Source organism: Erythranthe guttata, chromosome 14 (genome assembly GCF_056151865.1).
Source record: "Erythranthe guttata isolate IM_541 chromosome 14, IM_541, whole genome shotgun sequence".
Lineage (NCBI taxonomy): Eukaryota > Viridiplantae > Streptophyta > Magnoliopsida > Lamiales > Phrymaceae > Erythranthe > Erythranthe guttata.
This window is the reverse complement of record NC_142546.1, coordinates 3020993-3041449: the sequence shown is the minus strand read 5'-3', so window position 1 is coordinate 3041449 and position 20457 is coordinate 3020993. Positions and strand designations below refer to the sequence as shown.

General features: G+C 31.4%; 1 protein-coding gene and 2 non-coding genes across 3 annotated transcripts; 1 reads left to right on the top strand and 2 right to left on the bottom strand.

Moving 5' to 3' along the window:
- Positions 1-3228: 3228 nt before the first annotated feature.
- Positions 3229-3311, bottom strand: LOC148764933 (small nucleolar RNA SNORD36). Its single transcript, XR_016029991.1, has one exon. It is a non-coding gene; the product is annotated as a small nucleolar RNA SNORD36 (small nucleolar RNA).
- A 556-nt stretch (positions 3312-3867) lies between these two features.
- Positions 3868-3948, bottom strand: LOC148764932 (small nucleolar RNA SNORD36). Its single transcript, XR_016029963.1, has one exon. It is a non-coding gene; the product is annotated as a small nucleolar RNA SNORD36 (small nucleolar RNA).
- Positions 3949-16059: 12111 nt separating this feature from the next.
- Positions 16060-19940, top strand: LOC105954410 (E3 ubiquitin-protein ligase SINAT2). The gene is made up of 4 exons (XM_012978078.2): positions 16060-16299; positions 17869-18092; positions 18261-18644; positions 19392-19940. Exons 2-4 carry the CDS (start codon positions 17895-17897, stop codon positions 19713-19715), a joined length of 906 nt encoding a protein of 301 aa, XP_012833532.2. The 5' UTR covers positions 16060-16299; positions 17869-17894; the 3' UTR covers positions 19716-19940.
- The last annotated feature ends 517 nt before the right edge of the window (positions 19941-20457 follow it).

Below are 20457 nucleotides of genomic sequence, written 5' to 3'. Positions count from 1 at the left end.
TGTAATCCAACCCATGAAATCTTACATATGGTTTCTTTTGTCATCTAAAAAAAAAAACTTTATGATTTATTAAGTTTGAAATAAAAGAAAAGGGAGACTTATTTTTTATTTTGTTTTTTTGGACTAAAACTTAAGCAATTGTTCAAGTAATAAAAATTTAATAAATTTCCCAAAAACATAATCTCCCTGAAAAATAGAACTTAATCGGAAATTCTAATTTTTTTTTAATATGTTAGTCATAGAAAATCATCGTCACAGATTAGTGTCATTTTGGAAATAAGAACAAAATGCTCACATTACGTATAAGTCAAAGTGTTGACTCTGATACCAATTAAAATATATATTTTTTTAATACATAATAGATTGCTTCATTTGCTTGTAATCAGGCACAAAACATGAAAAGAGTCAAAACAAAAATGTCAAAAACAAGCAAACTCAATTGGGAAAATCTTGAAAATGTGGGCCAATTTTGAATTGTAATAATTATTGACCAATTAGACCTTAAGAGCAATTAAGCCATGTCTCCAACACCCAATCATTATAAAAGTAAGGGTAAATAACACTTAAAATCATCTTTGATTTGTCGTTTTTGCGCATGACTCCCTTGTACTTTTAATATCAGCATATAAACTCCCTTATAGTATTACACTTGGCAAATAATCATGCTCATTCGGAAGAGGGAAATTGTAAGGAGGTTACGTGTTTATATTAAAGTACAAGAAGGTTACACAATTGTATTGAAATTACAAGGGGGTAAATGCAAAAATGTCAATCCACAGGGAGTGGAGTGCTATTTACCCTAAAAGTAATTAATGGAAATGATGTTATCCTCCACTACCACCCCCTTTCCCACCCCCTTTGTCTCCTTTCATCTAAGTGAAAACAAAAAATTATCATGCTTTTGGACAATTTGGAAGACAATATTCTAGACATACATGAATGTAGGACCATATTTGATCATACTATAACAAGAATTATAATAATGTAATAAAAATTGAAAAATATTGCTATTTTTTATATCTATTTTATGGGGTGTTTTATGGATTACTAACTAGATGTTGCACTCACTAAATCATGTTTTATGTATTTTACTCAGATTTTAATATTACAAATGAGTTTGTGCTAGTTTTTTTGTTTAAATATTAAAATCTATCACAAACTTGTTCTTATTAATTTCTTATATATTTTATTTCAACAAATTTCAGAATTTATTGCATAGGTATTGAAAAAAAAATTGAAAATTTTATATGTAATTCCTCTTCAAATTTTTGTTTTTTTGGACAAAATCGGAAATCATAATAAAAAATATGGTTCTAAAATAAAAAAAAAATGTTCGGATATAATCGGCGGAATTAAAAAAAATTATTTTGATTTTCATTTGTTAACTTATGATATCAATTTTATAAGAAAAGTCAAATAACAACAAAATAGTATTACTATTTTTTTTTTAATTATAAAAGAAGTCAAATAGATGTAATAAGTTCAACCACTTGAAAACTCAGTTGTATTGTTGAACCGAAGAAAGTCTAATAATTAATCCTTCAATTAGTGGAATCATTTTTCCACAATTATGGATCGACCCATAAACTTATTGCGCTAACTAGTCATTCAATAAGGTCTAATTATTTAATTAATCACGATTTATTTCAGCAACCAAACAAAACCTTAGAATATTACAATAATGGCAAATGAGACCTAACCTAGGAGATAGCATAGCATAGGAATGAATATGACAACTATGCCATAATTGATTTATCTCATGCGGATGAAGGCATGATTATTTTTATTCACCATGGTTTAAAGTTGTATTCTTTTCATCTTCATTTTACAAAATAACTTAGAAAGATTTATTTTCGAAATATATATATTGTGAATTGTATGCGGCAAGTTCAACCTAAAAAGTATTGACAAAGAGATTCAAATTCAGGTCATTTAACTTCTTTCTTAATCTACCAACTAAACAACGCGTGCAACAACTATTGAACCAAACTTAATTATGTTGACTATCACTTCAATCATAATTTCAATCAAGGCCAAAAGAACAATTTGACAATTTAGCAAATTGTAATTGTAATTGTTAATATATGGAGACTACATTAATTTCTCTATACTTCAATCTCTCTCTCTCTCTCTCTCTCTCTCTCTCTCTCTCTCTCTCTCTCTCTCTCTCTCTCTCTCTCTCTCATATGTGTGTGTAGAGAGAGAGGCTGTCTCAATCAATCTATAGCACGCCGAGGTATGTTGGAGTGTAAAGGCATGCCATGTTGTGGCTCTATCGACTATCTTTTGATGATAAAGTGAATTTTCTTTAACTTTTTTTTTTTCCCTTTCTTATTTTATTGTTCTCTTTCATTTTGTTTTAATTCTTGATTATCTCTTACAAATGGTAAGCATTTTGGAGCTTATTTCTATTTTATAATAGGAAAATGACTTTTGGAGCATAATTTGACAATAAAAATAATAATTTGATTATATTTGGAGGAGATGTAAAAATACTGTAGTAGTCAAATTATGTCTAAAAATACTGAAAATAAAGTATTTCATAACAAGTTTTTGAAAAATAAAATGATTTGCCGGTTTAGCGGTTGAATCATGTTATAAAGGGTGAAAATAATTGAATTATTTGAGGATTTATTTATAAATAAATAAAATTTAACAATTATAAATTAATCTTGGAGCCTATGAGGAAATTTTTCTCTTTTTTGTCTTTGAATATACTCATTGGACATGATTGTAGTTCTTGGTGGACCTACCCAAATTATTCCTTGTGTCCTAATTTGAGTGAAATGTTACCGGTGTAATTCCGGTGGGATCGGATTTAGGTGTTTCGAAAAAAATTCTATTTTCTTTTCCGGAAGTCTATTCCAATTCCAATTCCGGAAATTTCAGAATCTAAAAACTCATTCCGATTCAAAAAAAATCAGAATTTTCGGAAATAATTTGGGAAATTTCAGAACGAAAAAAAAAAAAAAGATTATAAAGCCAAACTTGCAAAACACAGATTCAAAGAAAACATTTTCGAAGTTCTCCGTTAATTTTCAAATATCAAACAATCGAATGAGAACCCACCCCAATGCAGCGAAAAGCAGCACAAACAAGAACACAAACAAGAAAAATCGCAGTTTCTGTAGAGAAGAGGTCGACAGAAGAAACGAAAAACAGCCGAGAAATATGAAGCAGCGGAAATTAATATCGAAATTCAGTAAACAGAAAATAGTAATAAATTCAAGGGCATCAGTTTTAAAAAGCTCGAATTTTATAGCTTCATGGTTTTGATAAGCACAAATTCAGAAAAATATCGTCACCTGCCCCGAAAAACAATACAACAAGTAAAAAATCAACATCAATATTTATTTGAATTTGAAATTGCATAAATCAGCAACCTGAAACCTAAAACCCGAAAACCTGAATGCACATTTAATGTACAACCTATTCAGTTATTCAGATGCAATGCTTAAATTTAATAACCATAAAGAACAAAAATTTAATTATTTGATAAATATAAGTAATGAAATTGAGATATGAAATGTTTAAGGCTATTTTGGAGGAGAGTTGACAAAGCACAAAACAATCCAATAAAAAAAGACCTTGAATTTCAGCTACTAAAGAACTGAAATTTTATACTTTAGGCCTCCTAACTAACCCATATTTGAATTAGATCCTCATATGGCTACTCAAAGAGGCACTAACAAAATAATTGATTCATCAAATCTTGGAAAATACACTATATGAAATAATCAAATATATTTATAAATATATATATATATATATATATATATATATATATATATATATATATATATACATCAACTCTCATGTTAATCAGAATAAAAATTATTAAAAAAATGATAATTGTGAGAAAATTCGAGGGCATCAGTTTTAAAAAGCTCGAATTTTGAAGCTTCATGGTTTAAATTAGCACAAATTCTGAAATATCATCATTTGCCCTAAAAAAAATTGTAAAATAAATCAGAGAGTAAAAAATCCGAAATTTATACATATATAGAGCAAACAAACAGATGAATCTTCAACAAATTAATAAGAATTAACACGAAACAATTAGAGAGTAGAGCAATCATCATACTGAAAGAACGATTAGCTCTGAAAAAACTGTGAGATTTGTAGAGGAAAATGGTGATGAGAATGAGGCGGAATTAAAGAGATTAGGGATTTCAAGAAAATCTTTTACTAAGAGAATTAGGGTTCGATTAGTGTGGCAGAAGCCCAGTTTATCATAACCCAATGATTAATTAGTGTTTATGGGCTTTCATTAAGGCGATTATTTCACAAAACTCACTCGTCACAAAAGTTCAATTACAATGAAACCCAATTTATTTCTTATTTTTAAAATAAATCCAAAACATCTTTTAGGCTGGCCAGAGCGGGCAATTATGTAATTTTGTGAAAGTGTAATTAAGTTTAATTACTATCCTACCCTTCAATATTTAAAACTGATTTCAATCAATTTGAATTTGATCTTATTTGATTTCTCTCTCTACGTTATTATTAGGATTTCAAGTTTCAATTCATATTAATAAAATATTGGGTTTATTATGCTCTCTTTTTGTGAGTTTATTAAGTATTAAAACCTTAACCACACAAATGGCTAGTTGCTGTACCGCCCACCAACTTTTTTTTTTTTTAAAAAGAAAAGAAAAAAAAAAGAGTTCAAGACTTAAATACATAATAGAGTGCACAGCAAATTATGATATCAGACCATACAAACTGAATATTATACCTTAATCTTATACTACAAATTTACAATGTTCTACTACAATACCCAATCTTAATTTTGATATATAATAATAATAATAATAATAATAATAATAATAATAATAATAATAATAATAATAATAATAATAATAATAATAATAATAATAATAATCGAAATCAAAATATTAAATCAAAATAGATGTTTGAAACCAGCCGTTAGGAAAAAGAAGAATTTTGAGAACTATTATTTTGATAATGAAAACGACGATTTATTAATATTTTACCAGAAATTTATTAACAAATATCTATATTAGATAATTATAATGATGTAAATTATTATCTTTTTATCATAATCTATAAATGAAAAGTAACATAAATAATTTTTAACATAATCTACAAGTAAGAATTATATTATATAACATGATCTACTTTACTCAATAGTAATCTAATATAGGGTTGGGCATGTATCGGTTTTATCGGCCAATCGATTCACTTTCGACCCGCTTTTTTCGGCCGTTTTAACCGCCCCATATACAAATGGGTCGGTCGGTGGTTTTCAATTTACTTAACAGTTGGTTGGTCGAATAATATCGGCCAACCGACTTTTTTAATATTTTTTATATAAATATTTAATTTTGTAATTCTTATTTTCTTTTAATGTTAAAATAATATATAAAAGAGGTAAAAACTCAAAAACACAAATTTATAAACGTCTCCATACTATTTCTATTTTTTTTTTGGAAACATACTATTTCTATTTTATAATTCCTATTTCATATTCTTCTTTATATTTTTACTTATTGTAGAAGTTTAATAAATAAAAAAACTCTTAATTCTAAAGTTAAGAATTTTAGTAACATAAGTTTTTCCAAATTATTGAATACCTATTGAAAAAACTTTAAAAAATATATTATTATTGTAAAATAAAAATAAATATAAAGAAAAAAATAAATAAATAGATGGTCGATAATGCCAACCAACCACCCATTGTTTATTCGTCAAAATCGGTTGCCAACTATTACCCGACCCATAATGGTCGGGCCGGTAATAATTTTCAATTTTCAACAAAATCGGGTGGTCGGATCGAGTTGATCATTGGCCAATAATTATCCAACCCGACCCATGTCCTGCTCTAATCCAATATTATATGATATGATGTACTTTCTCGAATCATACAACATTACACGTATTGTAGTCATCCAGCATAATATATCAAAAGTAGATTGATATATACTAATAATATATAACTACTATATTATTTATATAGATTGATATATACTATTGTTGGTATTGATATATACTGATTATATATAGATTTATATAAGGGGTTATTTTACATACCCCTAGCCACCAAATAAACTAGGGATAAACTTAAGCCCAAATCATCATTTGACATAACCCTGGGGAAGCGAAAGTACTAAACTACCCTTATGTGCAATTTTCGGCCAAACTGCATTCAGCATTTATGGTCCTGCATTTATCATATTCGCTGATTTATTTATTATTATTTTCTTTTTTTTTTTTATTTTATAAACCTGTTTGTTAAATATATATATATATATATATATATATATATATATATATATATATATATATATTTTTTTTTTATTTAAATTTAATTTTTTTTTTTTTTTTTTTTTTCAAAACAATATGTTTACAATACTGAAAACAACTACATGTAACTATAGTACCTATAGTAATTAATAGTTATTTTCGTTTTTTCTTCATATTTTTAGTCGATCAATTGTATACACACACGAATACTGACTTATGCAAAATAAATTCATAAAACCCCAACAAAAATTTACAAATTTAAATATTTTTATTATAAATCATATCAGAACCAATAAAATACAAATCGAAAATACATAAATATACTCATATGTAACTACATGTTACTATAGTAATGTATACAGTCTGTTGAACAGATCTGATGTAACTTAAAAAAACAAAAACTTGACACCTTCAAGGAAAGGATTAATGACCTTCATTAAGCTGCAGTTGCAAAATCAAAAACAAAAAGAAATTACTTTAGTGCAAATCAACAAATTTGAAGAAAAACATCAAAACACTCAAAAATCACCAAACATTAAGAGATCGAGAGATAGAGAGTAACCACCAATGGTTCCGCGCGGCCACAAATGCAAAAAATATAGAAATAAATCTGAAAACATAAAAATAAACGAAATTACCATCAAAATATAGATCCCGACGAGAGGAATCCAACGGTAAGTGACCCGTCAAATTTCGACGGGTGGAACACAAAATAAAACTCCGGCAAGACCACCGTTCTCGAATGAAAAAAAATTGCAGAAACAGATCAGCGTTCGAAACTAAATGAAATCACTACCAAAAGAAAGAGCTCGGCGAGAGGAATCCAACGGTAGTTAAACCATCGAATTCCGACCACCGGAGAGAGAGTTATGGCTCCGGGAAGCCGGTGGGAGGTTTGTGGAGGCGGGATTTTGAATTTGGGAGAGAAGAAGAGAGAGACCGTGAGTGGGTAGGGTTTAAAACTGATTTTAGAAGTGTATTATATGAAGTTCAGGGTTGCCCTGGGGGTATGTCAAAATATTTTCAAAATGAGGGATATGCGTCATGTAAGATGATATGATTTGAGATATACAGGGATGACAATTGATTAGATGATTGGTATAATAATAATAATAATAATAATAATAATAATAATAATAATAATAATAATAATAATAATAATAATAATAATAATAATAATAATAATAATAATAATAATAATAATAATAATAATAATAATAAAATAAAAAATAAATTATTAAAAAAAAGGCAAGAGAAATGACAGGTCAGCCCTTCACATTTATTATTATCCCACCATCGACTATCCCACTCTCCATTAGGGCTGGCAATCGGGCCATGTGAGCCGAGCCTGGGTCGGCTCAAGCTCATATACCATCGGGCCTCATTATTATAGGCTCAAGCTCAAATACCATCGGGCCTCATACCTATAGGCTCAAACTCGACTCACGCATTTTTTCGGGCTTCGGGTTTATATCGGGCTTATATCGAGCAATAAACAAATTACATATTTTACAACTTTGCAGTCGACATATTAAAGAACAACAAAAAAAAAAACTTCGCAGTCTAAGCGAAAAATCTAGACTATTCATTGAAAATCAAAATAAGCTTAAAAAATAAATAAATAAATAAAAAATCATAGTCCGTTCATTAAAACAAATAAAACTTAATATTGCAAATATTTAATCCTTAATTAATTATACAAAAAATGCATCCGAGGCCAAAATGAAAAAAAAATCATAAAAAAAATAACTAGAAGCAATTCTAAATGTCCTTAACTCTTTTCGAAAATCTTGAGACCTAAAATAAAATAAAGGACAACAAATATATATATATATATATATATATATATATATATATATATATATATATATATATATATATATATATATATATATATGTGTGTGTGTGTGTGTGTATAGTCGGGCTTTATTCGGGTCGAGCCATGGTAAGCTCAGACTCGGCTCATAGTTTAATCGGGTTTAATAAAACGGCTCAAACTCGGCCCGACTCACAATTAATGGGGCTCGGCTCAAATAAAATCGGGCCGAGCTATCGGGCTTCGGGTAGGCCCAGCTCAATTGCCGGTCCTACTCTCCATTATCCATTCCTACTTTCTTAATGACAAATTAGGAGGGAAATTAAGGAGGTAAATTAAGTGCTAAACTTGGAGCATGAAGGATATAAATGGTATAATGTATAAATAAAAAATGAAAAAAATGAAATATAAATAAGAAAAACATAATTTAAAATAAAAAAACCGAAAATAAAAAATTACAAAATAAAAGAAAACCATTAAAAAGAAAAGAAAAGAAAAGAAAAGAAAAAATAGAATTTGAAATGGCGTAATATGGGAGATATTAAGGGGATTAGTATATTTAAAAAAAATAATTATTTCCTTAATAATAAATGGGGGTATTTTGGATAATTCACGTTAATTGGATTTATAACAAATATCAATTAATAAAATTGGATTTATCATTAAGTAGAAATTGAATTAGGGGTGTTTGCTATATAACCCCTTCATTAAGTGATAGTGATAAATGCAGGACGAGTTTTAGTAAACGTATGACGGTTTATTTTAAAATTTTAAAAGTTAATATATCCCATTTAATTTTGTCAAATCGCTTTCGATGATATTATTTTGGGAGAATATCGCACAAGAGTTTTAGTTAACATACGCAATTTATTTAAAAATTCATCACATCGTTAATCATTATATTAATCACCAAGAATATGGATTTATCGGTTTTGGAAGATGATACGGTTGAAACTGAGATAAAAGTTTAGTTATACTCAATATCGAATATGAAAGACAAATAACTCTAGAGTTTTATTCATTCGTGTTTGAGGCTGGAAATTGGAAAGAATAAACCATGTAGGCAGGCAGTTAAGGATAAGTAGATGACGATAATTATTTTTTATATTAAGATGTCTATAGCTACTAAAATACGTCAAAAAATAGAAATAATTAAAAAAATGTCTTACATTTACTGAAACTCGTTATCATTTTCCTTTGCTAAAAATCATCAATAAAATATCATATATGAATAGAGTTTTAATTTATTGAGTATTATCAGCTATTAGTAATATTATCAGAATCGGTCCGATTATGGAACCGGACGACTATTTGGGTCATGGTTCTATACTATTGAACCGGTTCAATCGTTTTTTTTTTTCTTTTTTTTTTCTTTATATTTTTTAGGGATAATTAGTAAAAACCCCCAAATTCATTTACTTATATTAAGGTGGATATAGCCTCATTTTCATTATTAGTGAGAACCCCTTAATTATTTAATTAAATTAATATTAATACAATTATTAAGTGTTATACCTATATTATCCTTAATTTTCCTACTCTTATATTTACAAACCCTAGCCATATTTGCTGCAACAAACTGCCGTTCTCAAATCCCACAAACCGCCGTTCTCAAATCTCCATCATCTTTTCTCTTCTTTTCTGGAACCGAAACTCACTCGGCTCGATGGCGGCAGCGGTGAAGATGACGAAGGCGGCGCTACATCTCAACTACGACAAGGAAGACCCCTTTCTCTTCTTTCTCGAATTGGGAATCCGACGGATGTGGGGCAAGGAGAGGACGAAGCCGGCTCCAGATCTCGACAACGACAAGGCAACGCCACCGAATTTAGGACGGACGGCGGCCTTCCGGTCTCCCCCCCTTCCGTTCTGAGGGATGAGCAGATCTGCTGGTATTTTTTTTTTATTCTTTCGATTTTTGGAAGCATCCTGGAATCCTTGTCCGAAGACCACCTCCACCACCGCTGTAATGGAATAGATTGACCTCGAGGAGCAGGTATTGTTTGGGAGGCTGGTTTGTTGAAATTATGTTCGTGTTACTCAAAAAGATATAGTTGTTTTCGTTACGGTTGTAGTTGGTTTCAATAATAGTCGTTTTTGTTGGAATTTTGGTGTGTTTTTTTGCTTTTGCTTTTGCTTTTGCTATTGTGGATTTCAATAATTTGTAGTTGATTCAATATAGTTGTTTTCGTATAACAATATAGTTGTTTTTGCGCAACAATATTATTGTTTTCATTACTTTTTAGTTTGTTTGAATAAATAGTTCATTTAACAAATAGTTGTTTTGGAGATGTTTTAATTAAATAATTAGTTAATCTTACAATGAAAATAATATAATATATAATTAATTTAATAAATTGTGAAACTGATGTATCATTATTTTAATACCAATTGTTTTAATAATAGTCGTTTTATAATAGTCGTTTTAATAATAGTCGTTTTATTGGCATATAGTTGCTTTAACTGAAAACTAAAATAATATAGAAAAAGAATATTTAAAGAAAAATATTAAAAAAATATAAAAAAAGTTTTTTTTAAAAAAATATTATTTTTTAAAGAAGAAATAAATAAAAAAATGAAAATTAAAATTAAAATATAAAAAATAAAAAAATATATCAAACTAGTGGATAATGAGTAGTGAATAGTGGGAGGGTAAATTTGAGAATACAAAAAGAATGGGTTTCTCACTAATAAAGGAAAATGAGCTGGACCCATCCTTATTAAAATAATGTTAGAGGGAGTTCTCACTAATAGTCCCTATTTTTTAATCGCTTACTTATTATTTCCACTTTTAACAAGCTCACCCTATTTTTTGCTATATTTAGTTTGCTTACATTTTATATATTTTCATTATTTATTCTCCAAATTTGGCAATCTGCCACCCCTATTCAACCATTCATGACCATATTCGACAATCCGCCATCCTTATTAGACCATCTATGACTAGATCTGGCCAACCACAACTAAGTCCGTGAGGGATTCGCTCAAATTCAAACCACAATTAAACGGTGGTTTGAGTTGTTTTGTTCGAAAATTAGGTTCCTTGGCAGGTTCGTCGGTTCCTTTTACCTAGTCGAACCGGATTTTAGCCATCCGACTCTGATTTTCAAATGTTCCGATTCTAGAAGTCATATCGAACTGCATCATCGCCGGATCACGGTCCAACCGGTCCGGTCCAGTTCTAACAATATTGGCTATTACTGACCGATCCTTAACTCAAAGATAATTTATCTTATATATAAAAGAAAGAAACGTTAGGGCAACCTAAGAAACCCTAATGGCGTATTCGTAAAAAATTTTTTTTTTTTGATATATATATATATATATATATATATATATATTCTATTTTGCAGTTACTTTTTTTTCTAATTACTTCACACCAAATCTCGACTAGTACAGTCCTGATCCACAACACTATATTTTTTAAGGGATAATTTGACAAACACCCCTCATTAGACTCCTCCAATTACAATGGGTCCAAATTTTTTTCTCATTTTTAAGTTAAATCCAAAACACATTTAATTAATAAAAAATAATATAGTTTCACAATTATACCCTTCTTTTTATTTGACTTTTATTTAATATTAATTTATAATAATTGTATTATAATTCACGATCCAAGTCCTCATTAGGAGAGTTGGTACCTAGCCTTACCAATAGGGTAAAAGGTCTAGGGTTCGAGTCCCCCCTCCCCTACTTTCCCTTGTAATGACTTGAATTACTCAAAAAAAAAAAAAAAATCCATCGCCTATTACTTTTTTCTTATTTCGATTTCTCCCAAACCTCTCATTTATGACCGCCGTCGTCCCCCTTTCTTCACCCTCCATCGCCGCCTCCTCCTCTCCTCTCTCCACCGCTGATAAGTGTTCATTTTGCTCGATTTTTGCTTATCGAATCTTCGAGTTTTGGTCTTCATTCGTCCGAGTTTCGGCGTTATTTGTATATATTATTGCGTTTCTTGTTTTATTTCTATTTTTAGGTTTTGTTAGATATTGTTACCGATTCGAAACGATTTTGAAAGCGAAGCCGAGAATCAAGTCAAACAAGAGCAAAAATTGCAATCAAGTGGATGGTGGCAGCCTTCGGTATTTTACGCATAACTTCTTCATACGACCTCCGATTTAGCTGATTCAAGTGGATTTAGAAAGCCAACTGCAAGGGCTACAATTTTTGTGAAATGCAAAATTGTCAAATTCGGGCTACAAAAGGGTCAAAACAGAGTTTGAAGTTACTGCAGAGACCATATCGCGATATTACCTTCCATATCGCGATATGGGAGAAAACGAAACAGAGAGCTTGCATTTTTGCCATATCGCGCGATATGCCACCCCATATCGCGATATGGGGGAAAACGAAACAGAGAGCTTGTAATTTTACCATATCGCCCGATATTGCCTCTCATATCGCGATATGGGCCTCGGGATGTGTAATAAATATCTAAAAAGGCAAAGCTTCCTCAAGAAGCTTTGCCTTACTATAAATAGAAGCAAGCCTCATTCTTCTGCTTCTTCTTCGACTTTCTTCGGTTTTCTTCGGTCTTCGACAGTTCTTCGCGGGAATCTTCAACGAGGGTTTCGACTTGGGTTTTTCTTACGATATTTCTTTACGTTTTGTTCTTCTTTTCTTGTGTACATTCTTTTGACTCTATGTTTGTTATGAACTAAGAACATTTTCTTCTAGGGCAATGAAGCCTTGTATATATTGATTTCGATCGTCATTTCTGTTATCTATTTGTCGTGTTTTGATTTCGTTTATGTTTTCCTGTATTAAATGCTTCTGATTGTGTTGATCAGCTCTCAGATTGATATTAAATAGGAATGAACTCGAGAGAGGATTTCTTGTTTGAAGTTAGGAAAACATAGCTCGGGGTGTGGAAACGGAGACGTGATGCACTTCGGGTAGCCCTTAAGGACTTGGCCTAAATGCTCTCTTAATAGCAGGTTCTGAACGGAGACGTCGGACCTGTGGGTAGACTCTAACTACACTGGAGACGGGGGTTAGAGTACTTTAGCGTCTGGGTTAACGAATAGGAATGTGGCGTTAGATAACGGATGTGTAGATCGTTGTTGATTATACATAGGTGGATTTGGCCCTAGAAGTCCCCTTTAAATCAAAGTCCCCCCGCGTTGAGTTGTCGTACTTTATTTACGTACATTCCATATTTGCATGTTTACGATCTTGCATGCTTTTAAGTTAGGGTTTATCACCAATCCACTTATTTACGATCGGCTAGATAATATAACGATAATATAATTACACTACTCAGCATTTGAATCTACAAGGTCCCTGTGGATCGATATCCGGAACCACTGTTCTGCAAAATGCGATACCGTATACTTGCGGTAATTTATACGTGAGGAAAACGCGTATCAACCGCTCACAGCGGGATCTTGGTGGTAAAAAAAATCAAGCGCCAGATATTCTTGAATTCTTCCCCTTTTCTATTCACCGCCGCCGCTAAAATCTAAGGGGTTTTCGGTTGAACCTTGCCTTTTTCTCATCTTGCCTTTTCTTTAATGTTGCTGCCCTACTCTCAATCTTTTTCATCGCCGCCGTCGACCCTCGGAGGACCCGTGAGGCGGATATAACAGCAACCTGCGGTGGCTCCAGTGATGAGCCCGAACAATCGGGAGAACGAAGATTGGTTCACCGCATATTACCTAAATGTATGATTTTGTCCTCTTAATTATGAGGTAAGAAATTGTTCTCATCGATGTGCCATTTTTTTACTGGCTAACTTTGTGAATCGTGCAAATCTGTAAATGACATATGCAAATTAAGTTTTATTTATATTTGATCGTTTATTTCATCTCCTCTCTTTTTTCTTCCTTTGCATCGCCTTTGTAGAAGATGCTGGTTTAATTTTGAATTCTTTCTTTCTTTCTTTTTTTTTTTATAATTTTTTTGTATATTTTTATTAGCTAAAATGAGTTTTTGTCCATTTTTTGTTTTCTTGCGACGTGCAATGGATAATTTCATCAATTAATTGAATGAGTGGAATTGATTCATTTTTGTACTGAATTTCGATAAGTTATAGTGGATTTAATTTTGGTTGATCTTGTGCACTTATGAATTGCATTTGTTTTTCTAGTGGATTTCGATAAGTCATAGTGGTTTTCTATAAATTACAGTGGATTTTAAGTTTTTGCCATTGAAAAAGGAAAATTTTGAATAAATTTGATTGATTCGTTGTCTTTCATTTCACGAGCAGGGAAATCATGGCTGCAAAAGTGGATTAGCTTAATTCTGTAGTGGTTTACATCAATTTTCTAGTGTTTTTAATAATTCTGTATAGTGGATTAGGTTAATTCCGTACTGGTCTATATTATATAGTTGTGTATACACAATGATTTTCATGTTGATATAGTTGTTTATACATAGTGGTTTTCACGCTTATATAGTTTGTGTATACATAGTGGTTTTCATGTTTATATAGTTGTTTTTATACATAGTGGTTTTCATGTTTATATAGCTGTTTATACAGAGTGGTTTTCATGTTTATATAGAGTGGTTTTTATTTCAAAAAACTGGAAAGAAAAAAAAAACACTTGTTAATTGATAGGTTTTTAGTGAATTTTTGTAATGAAATTTGTTAATTACATAGTGGTTTTCACTAATTACATAGTGGGATTATGTTAATATTAATGTGGATTATGCTTATTTTATAGTAATTTTTATTTTAATTTCGTAGTGGTAAATTTAGTGGTTTTCGATGTGTATGTAGTAAATTTTAATTTTTTTAAATATGAACCATTTAGAAAAGTAAAATAAAAAAAAAACTTACGTTTTAAATTAATATAAAAAAAATATTTAAAAAAAAAAGACTGCATATTATAAGGATATGTTTTCTACCGTGATTTGGAGGAAGAGGGGTGAATTATACGGTAATGTGATTTGGGATTGATTTGGAATTGATTTATTTTTGGGAGGGATTTGGTATTAATGGCATATTCCCCCATTTTTTAATTGTTATTATTATTTTATCTCCTATTTTCAGTTTGTTTTCTCTAATTCTTCTTTGCTTCATTTATTTAATGATCAATTTCATTTTATGACAATTAAGTTTATATATTTATTTCGGAATGAGTTTGTATTATTAAATTTGTATAAAAATATTAATATTATACCGAAATCACTAATAAATATTATTATAATTCCTATCGTAATGTATTAAACTAATCATTATTTTTACTTTTGAAATGATATCCCGTGCATCGCATGGGGAAGAAATGCTAGTAAATACAATAGAACGAACATCAGTAATTTAATACTCGATCATTTAAATTTATTAACAAAATGAAGAAAAAGTAAGAGGAACGACCTAAAAATTTCGGTAAAAGTAAAACTCAACCCGGTAATTATCTAATTATTTATTTATTTTTGTTATATATAAAAATATATATTTAGCTACCTTAATATTAGGGCCTTAAAATGATACAATGTTTATGCCCGAACACCCTAGGGCCCTAGGCCCAATTTATGTTCAATAAATCATTTCTTCAATTTCTTTTAATTTATTTATTTTTAATTAATTTACTTTTTTGGATAAAAAATCATTTCATTAGTAGCCGCACTGCACTGTTTTAATGTTTTCCTACAATTTAAAAAAAGTAGTAATTAGTGAAATCAACGTAAAGTATTCATTTTAGGAAAATGATTTTAAATAAGGTAAATTAATAAATAAAAAAATAAAAGAAATTGGATACAACAAAGCACAACCTGACTCAACATTAAAACAGTCAAATATAAATCCCACCATCCATAATGGATTATTAGATTGCGACAACCTAAAACATTTTGACTCGGAAAAAAAAAAAAAATCAGATTTTGCACAATACACACAGTAACTGTAAAATTTCACACACACACACGCGCGCGCGCGTGCGCACACGCGCGGACACACACACACACACGAACAGTGTGACTGTGATGTATTTTGAAGTCGTAAATAAGTCCAAATTAGACACGTAAATATAGGAAAAAGAAACGGGCTTTAAGGATTGAGCTCCACCTCCACCCCCCGCCCCCTCGCCCCCCGCCCCCAACCCCCCATTGTGCTTTGTCTCGTGGGAGTAAATGTAGAGAGTTGTATTCACAGAATTCCAATAATTGATTACTCGAGCATGGTTTGATTGCATTTCAAAAACCCATTTCTGGGGTTTCCATTTTCTTTGCCCTTTCTTGCTTCCTTTCTTTTCTGCCGCTCCCTCTTCAAGGTGCAAAAGCTTTCATTTTTTTTTTTTTTTACTGTTCAAGAAATCAAGAAACCAAACAGAAATCCGATCTTGCCTTTGATTTTCGGTTTTTCATTTTGTGGGTTGTGTTTTTTATCCGATGAAATAGTTGAAAGAATGTCGTTTGAGTGTTTTTTTTTTTTTATCTGTCTGTGATTTTTGTTTCTAATTTGTTTGTTGATATCAGAATGTTGGTCTGAATTTGTTGTTAAAAATCAATTTTCAGATGTAAAAAGAAAAAAAACATAAAAAAATCGATTAGTCGAAAAGTTGTACCTTTTATAGGTTCACCAAATGTGGAATCAATTCCTACATATGGGGAGAGCCTATGATTTGCACTCTTTGCCCGTGTTAATTTTACTTCCTAAGTTAGCAGATTCGACTTCGATGTAACTGTTCTCGTTTTACCCCTATTAGATATGCGTATATGCGTCAATGAAACTTTCGACAGTGTGGTTTTTGAGTCGTCGACATGTAGTTTTCTTCTGTTTGAAGAAATTGGTTATGTTAACGAATATTTCTACAATGCATGTGTGTGTATATATAGATATATCTATAAGAGTGAGAATAAAATTTGATCTTCTTGTCAGAATTAGAAACATGTTTGTATAGTTGTGTGCATGTACCGTTTGTTCGGTAACTTTTAGGATGTAGCTAGACTAAGTTAAAGCAAAAATCTATCAACTAGTAGTTTTTGTCTACTTATAAGTGTGGATTTAGATCAATTAGCTCGTCTTCGATACTTGGATTTATTGAACGTGTCGCTCTCGTTGATTGTGGGGCCTACTTTGTCTTGGGCTATTAGGTTATGCGTCCTAAAACAGAAACATTTATAAACAAGTTCGGTTCGTTTCGATGCACCGCGTATCTTTGAAATAGAATTTAGCTGCCCCTATTTAATGGTTTATTTTGGTTCGATTAACTTTATTCAATTGTCCAATCGGAGCTTCGATGCTTTTCTTTTGTGTTTTTTTTTTCATGCATTGTCTAGTCGTAAAAGTTATGCACGTCCATAATGTAATTGAGTCGAGGAGCCGAATTAGGTTTAAAATATTTATTTTGGTGATTCCCGTAAAATGACTACCTTCTTTGCCACGTGTAAAAACTCCTATTTGACGAGCTATTGTGCAGGTCCGATTTATCCCAGCTATTTCTAGATTGTCCTTTTATAGTCGTTTATCGTAAAGAAAATCAAAATATACGTATGAAGATCTTATGCTGACCTATAACCCTTTTCATGCAACTTATATTTCCTTTATATAGCACAAAATAACGGTCTATTAAACGAGTATCGCACGTGTCTGAAACGAGTGCAAAAACTAGAGTATGACAATTATGTACTTGCAGTTATAGGTATTTACGATAATGGCCGATAAGTTATCTATGGGGAACAAATAATGCTTTGAATATTAGAGAATTAGCTACGTGAATTTATTTAAAATTTCGGTTTATTTTTGTTTCACAATTTTCGTTGTTACGGTTATGGATTTTTGAATAATGAGCCCCCCTAAAATGACTTTTATCTCAATTTTTTTTTCCGTATTTTTACAGAAACGTTCGCCGTTTAAGGAAGAATCATGAAGCCTGGACGTAGCTCGCACGAGGGTGTGATGAAGCCCCGCAACGTGGATTACGAAATTGCCCCTGAAAGCGTTGAATTAAGAAGGTCTTCGACTCTTAATGGTGAAAAACGTGCAGTCGCATCACATACTGCCGTGCATGAACTGCTCGAATGCCCTGTTTGTATGGACGTAATGTACCCTCCAATTAACCAGGTATATTCTTTATTATTTATTTATCGTCTGCTTGTATATTTGCTATTAAACGAGGTTATTAATTTATCGATGTTCTACTGTACTTTTTCGTTGGAATTATTTTGCTAATAGAAAAGTAACCACTTTTCGTGTGATCCATTTGTTTTAATAATTATTTTCCTATCTTAGTGTCCAAACGGCCACACTTTATGCTCCAAGTGCCAGTCGAAATTACGTAGCTGCCCGATTTGCCGTCAAGCGCTCGGAAACATAAGGTGCTTGGCGCTCGAGCGAGTTGCTGAGTCACTTGAAATGCCGTGCAAGTATCAGATTATGGGCTGTCAAGATATATTCCCCTATCACAGCAGACTGAGGCACGAGAGGAATTGTCTATTTCGCCCTTACAATTGCCCTTACGCTGGAGCTGAATGCCCCGTCACTGGAGAAATCCCGTTTCTTTTGGCGCATCTCAAGAGTCACCACAAAGTTGATGTACATGATGGCTCTACTTTTAACCACCGATATGTGAAGACTAATCCGCAAGATGTTGATAATGCCACCTGGATGCTGACTGTAAGTTTTTTTTTTTTTAGTCCTCATTTATAATTTTTAGAGTTATTTTCATTCGGCACCCCCGTATTTTATCTAATTGTGAAGGAATTCCTATGTTGTTTTTTTATAGAGTTTATTGCATTTAGTACCCCTGTGTTATATCAAATTGCTAAAAAAACTCCCCTTGTTACAAATATTAGCAAAACCCCTCTTATAATGAATTTTTTTTAGCACTCAACCCCCTAAAATAGTGACTTTTTTGGGGCGTAGTTTGCAAAAAAAAATTGAATGATAGGGGGGTTTTTTGCTAATAAAATAACATGGGGGATTTTTTAACAATTAGAAAAAATATAGGGGTGTGGAATGCAATAAACCCTATTTTTATTAGCACTGATTGAAAATCAAAAGGCAATATTGTCACTCTTTGGAGGATCGTGAGCGGAAAAAGATGTACCGTAGGGGGGTTTATGCTAATTAAAATATTAGAAGGTTCTTTTTGTAACAAGGCGCAACGGTTTTCTTTTTTTGCAATTCACTCCTTATTTTCTCCTTATTAACGTTTAACACCAGTTCGAAAAGTTAAATTTCTATAATGTCACTCAGCCACTTACATACTCGTGCCTATTCATTTTGGCCTTTGAGTCCCTACTTAGTTATATAACGGTTTTATTTTATTTTATTTTATTTTTTATTTTATTATTATTTTATATATATAATTATAAATTTAAATCAATTAAAGAAAAAAGTAATTTAAATTTGTGTTTTCAGGTATTCAATTGTTACGGCTACCAGTTCTGCTTGCACTTTGAGGCATTCAACATAGGTTCCGCGCCGGTCTACATGGCGTTCATCCGTTTCATGGGGGACGACCGCGATTGTAGAAAGTTCCGTTACAGCCTGGAAGTCGGTGGAAGCGGGAGAAAGCTGACGTGGCAAGGAATTCCTAGGAGCATTCGAGACACTCATGTAAAAGTCCGCGAGAGTATGGATGGGCTGATTATACAGAGGAGCATGGCTCTGTTTTTCTCCGGAGGCAACGGGCAAGAACTGAGGTTGAGAATCGGAGGGCGTATTTGGAAAGAACAAGCGTAAAACGACGAGGAACATAAGCCAGAAAACGAGAAAAAAAAAAACAAACTATTTTGTTATAATTGACGGATCGAAATTGATGATATACATACATGTGAATAGAACATTTCTCATGGGGTTTGGTTTTTAAGGCTCTCTGCTCTTTTGTTTTTACTGTAAAGAAAAATTGAACTACAGAATTTGATGTTCCATTGACTGATTAATTAACCTTAAAAGTTGTCTGAAGAATTACTTTTGGGCAAAATGGTACTTTTGGTGAAGCTATAGTGAAAAAGAAATAGTGTTTTCTGATGGAATTTTTATTTTTATTTTTGATTTTATCTTTTTGTGGTGGAGTTTTGGAATTTTTTGATGTAAGAAGATATACTTTAGGGTTACTAGCACTTATCCCTGTGGTTTGAAATTTTTGAACTTTTTGCAGATGATCCTCTTGTACTTTTAATATATCATATGACCCCCTTTTATTTTAATATAAGTACATAATCAATCTGTATTCTTCGAAAAAAAATTCTTCTCAATGAGCATATGATTATTTACCAAGTGAAATACTATAGGGGGTTGTGTGCTTATATTGAAAGTGAGGGTCGTGTGCACAAAGTTCAAATTACAGAGATGTCATGTGCTTATATTGATAGTACAAGGAGGTCATGTGAACAAAACTCAAACCACAGGGCTTAAATGTTATTTACCCTATATAATCTTATTTTACCTCATTGTGGTTAAATGTTATTTACCCTATATTGAG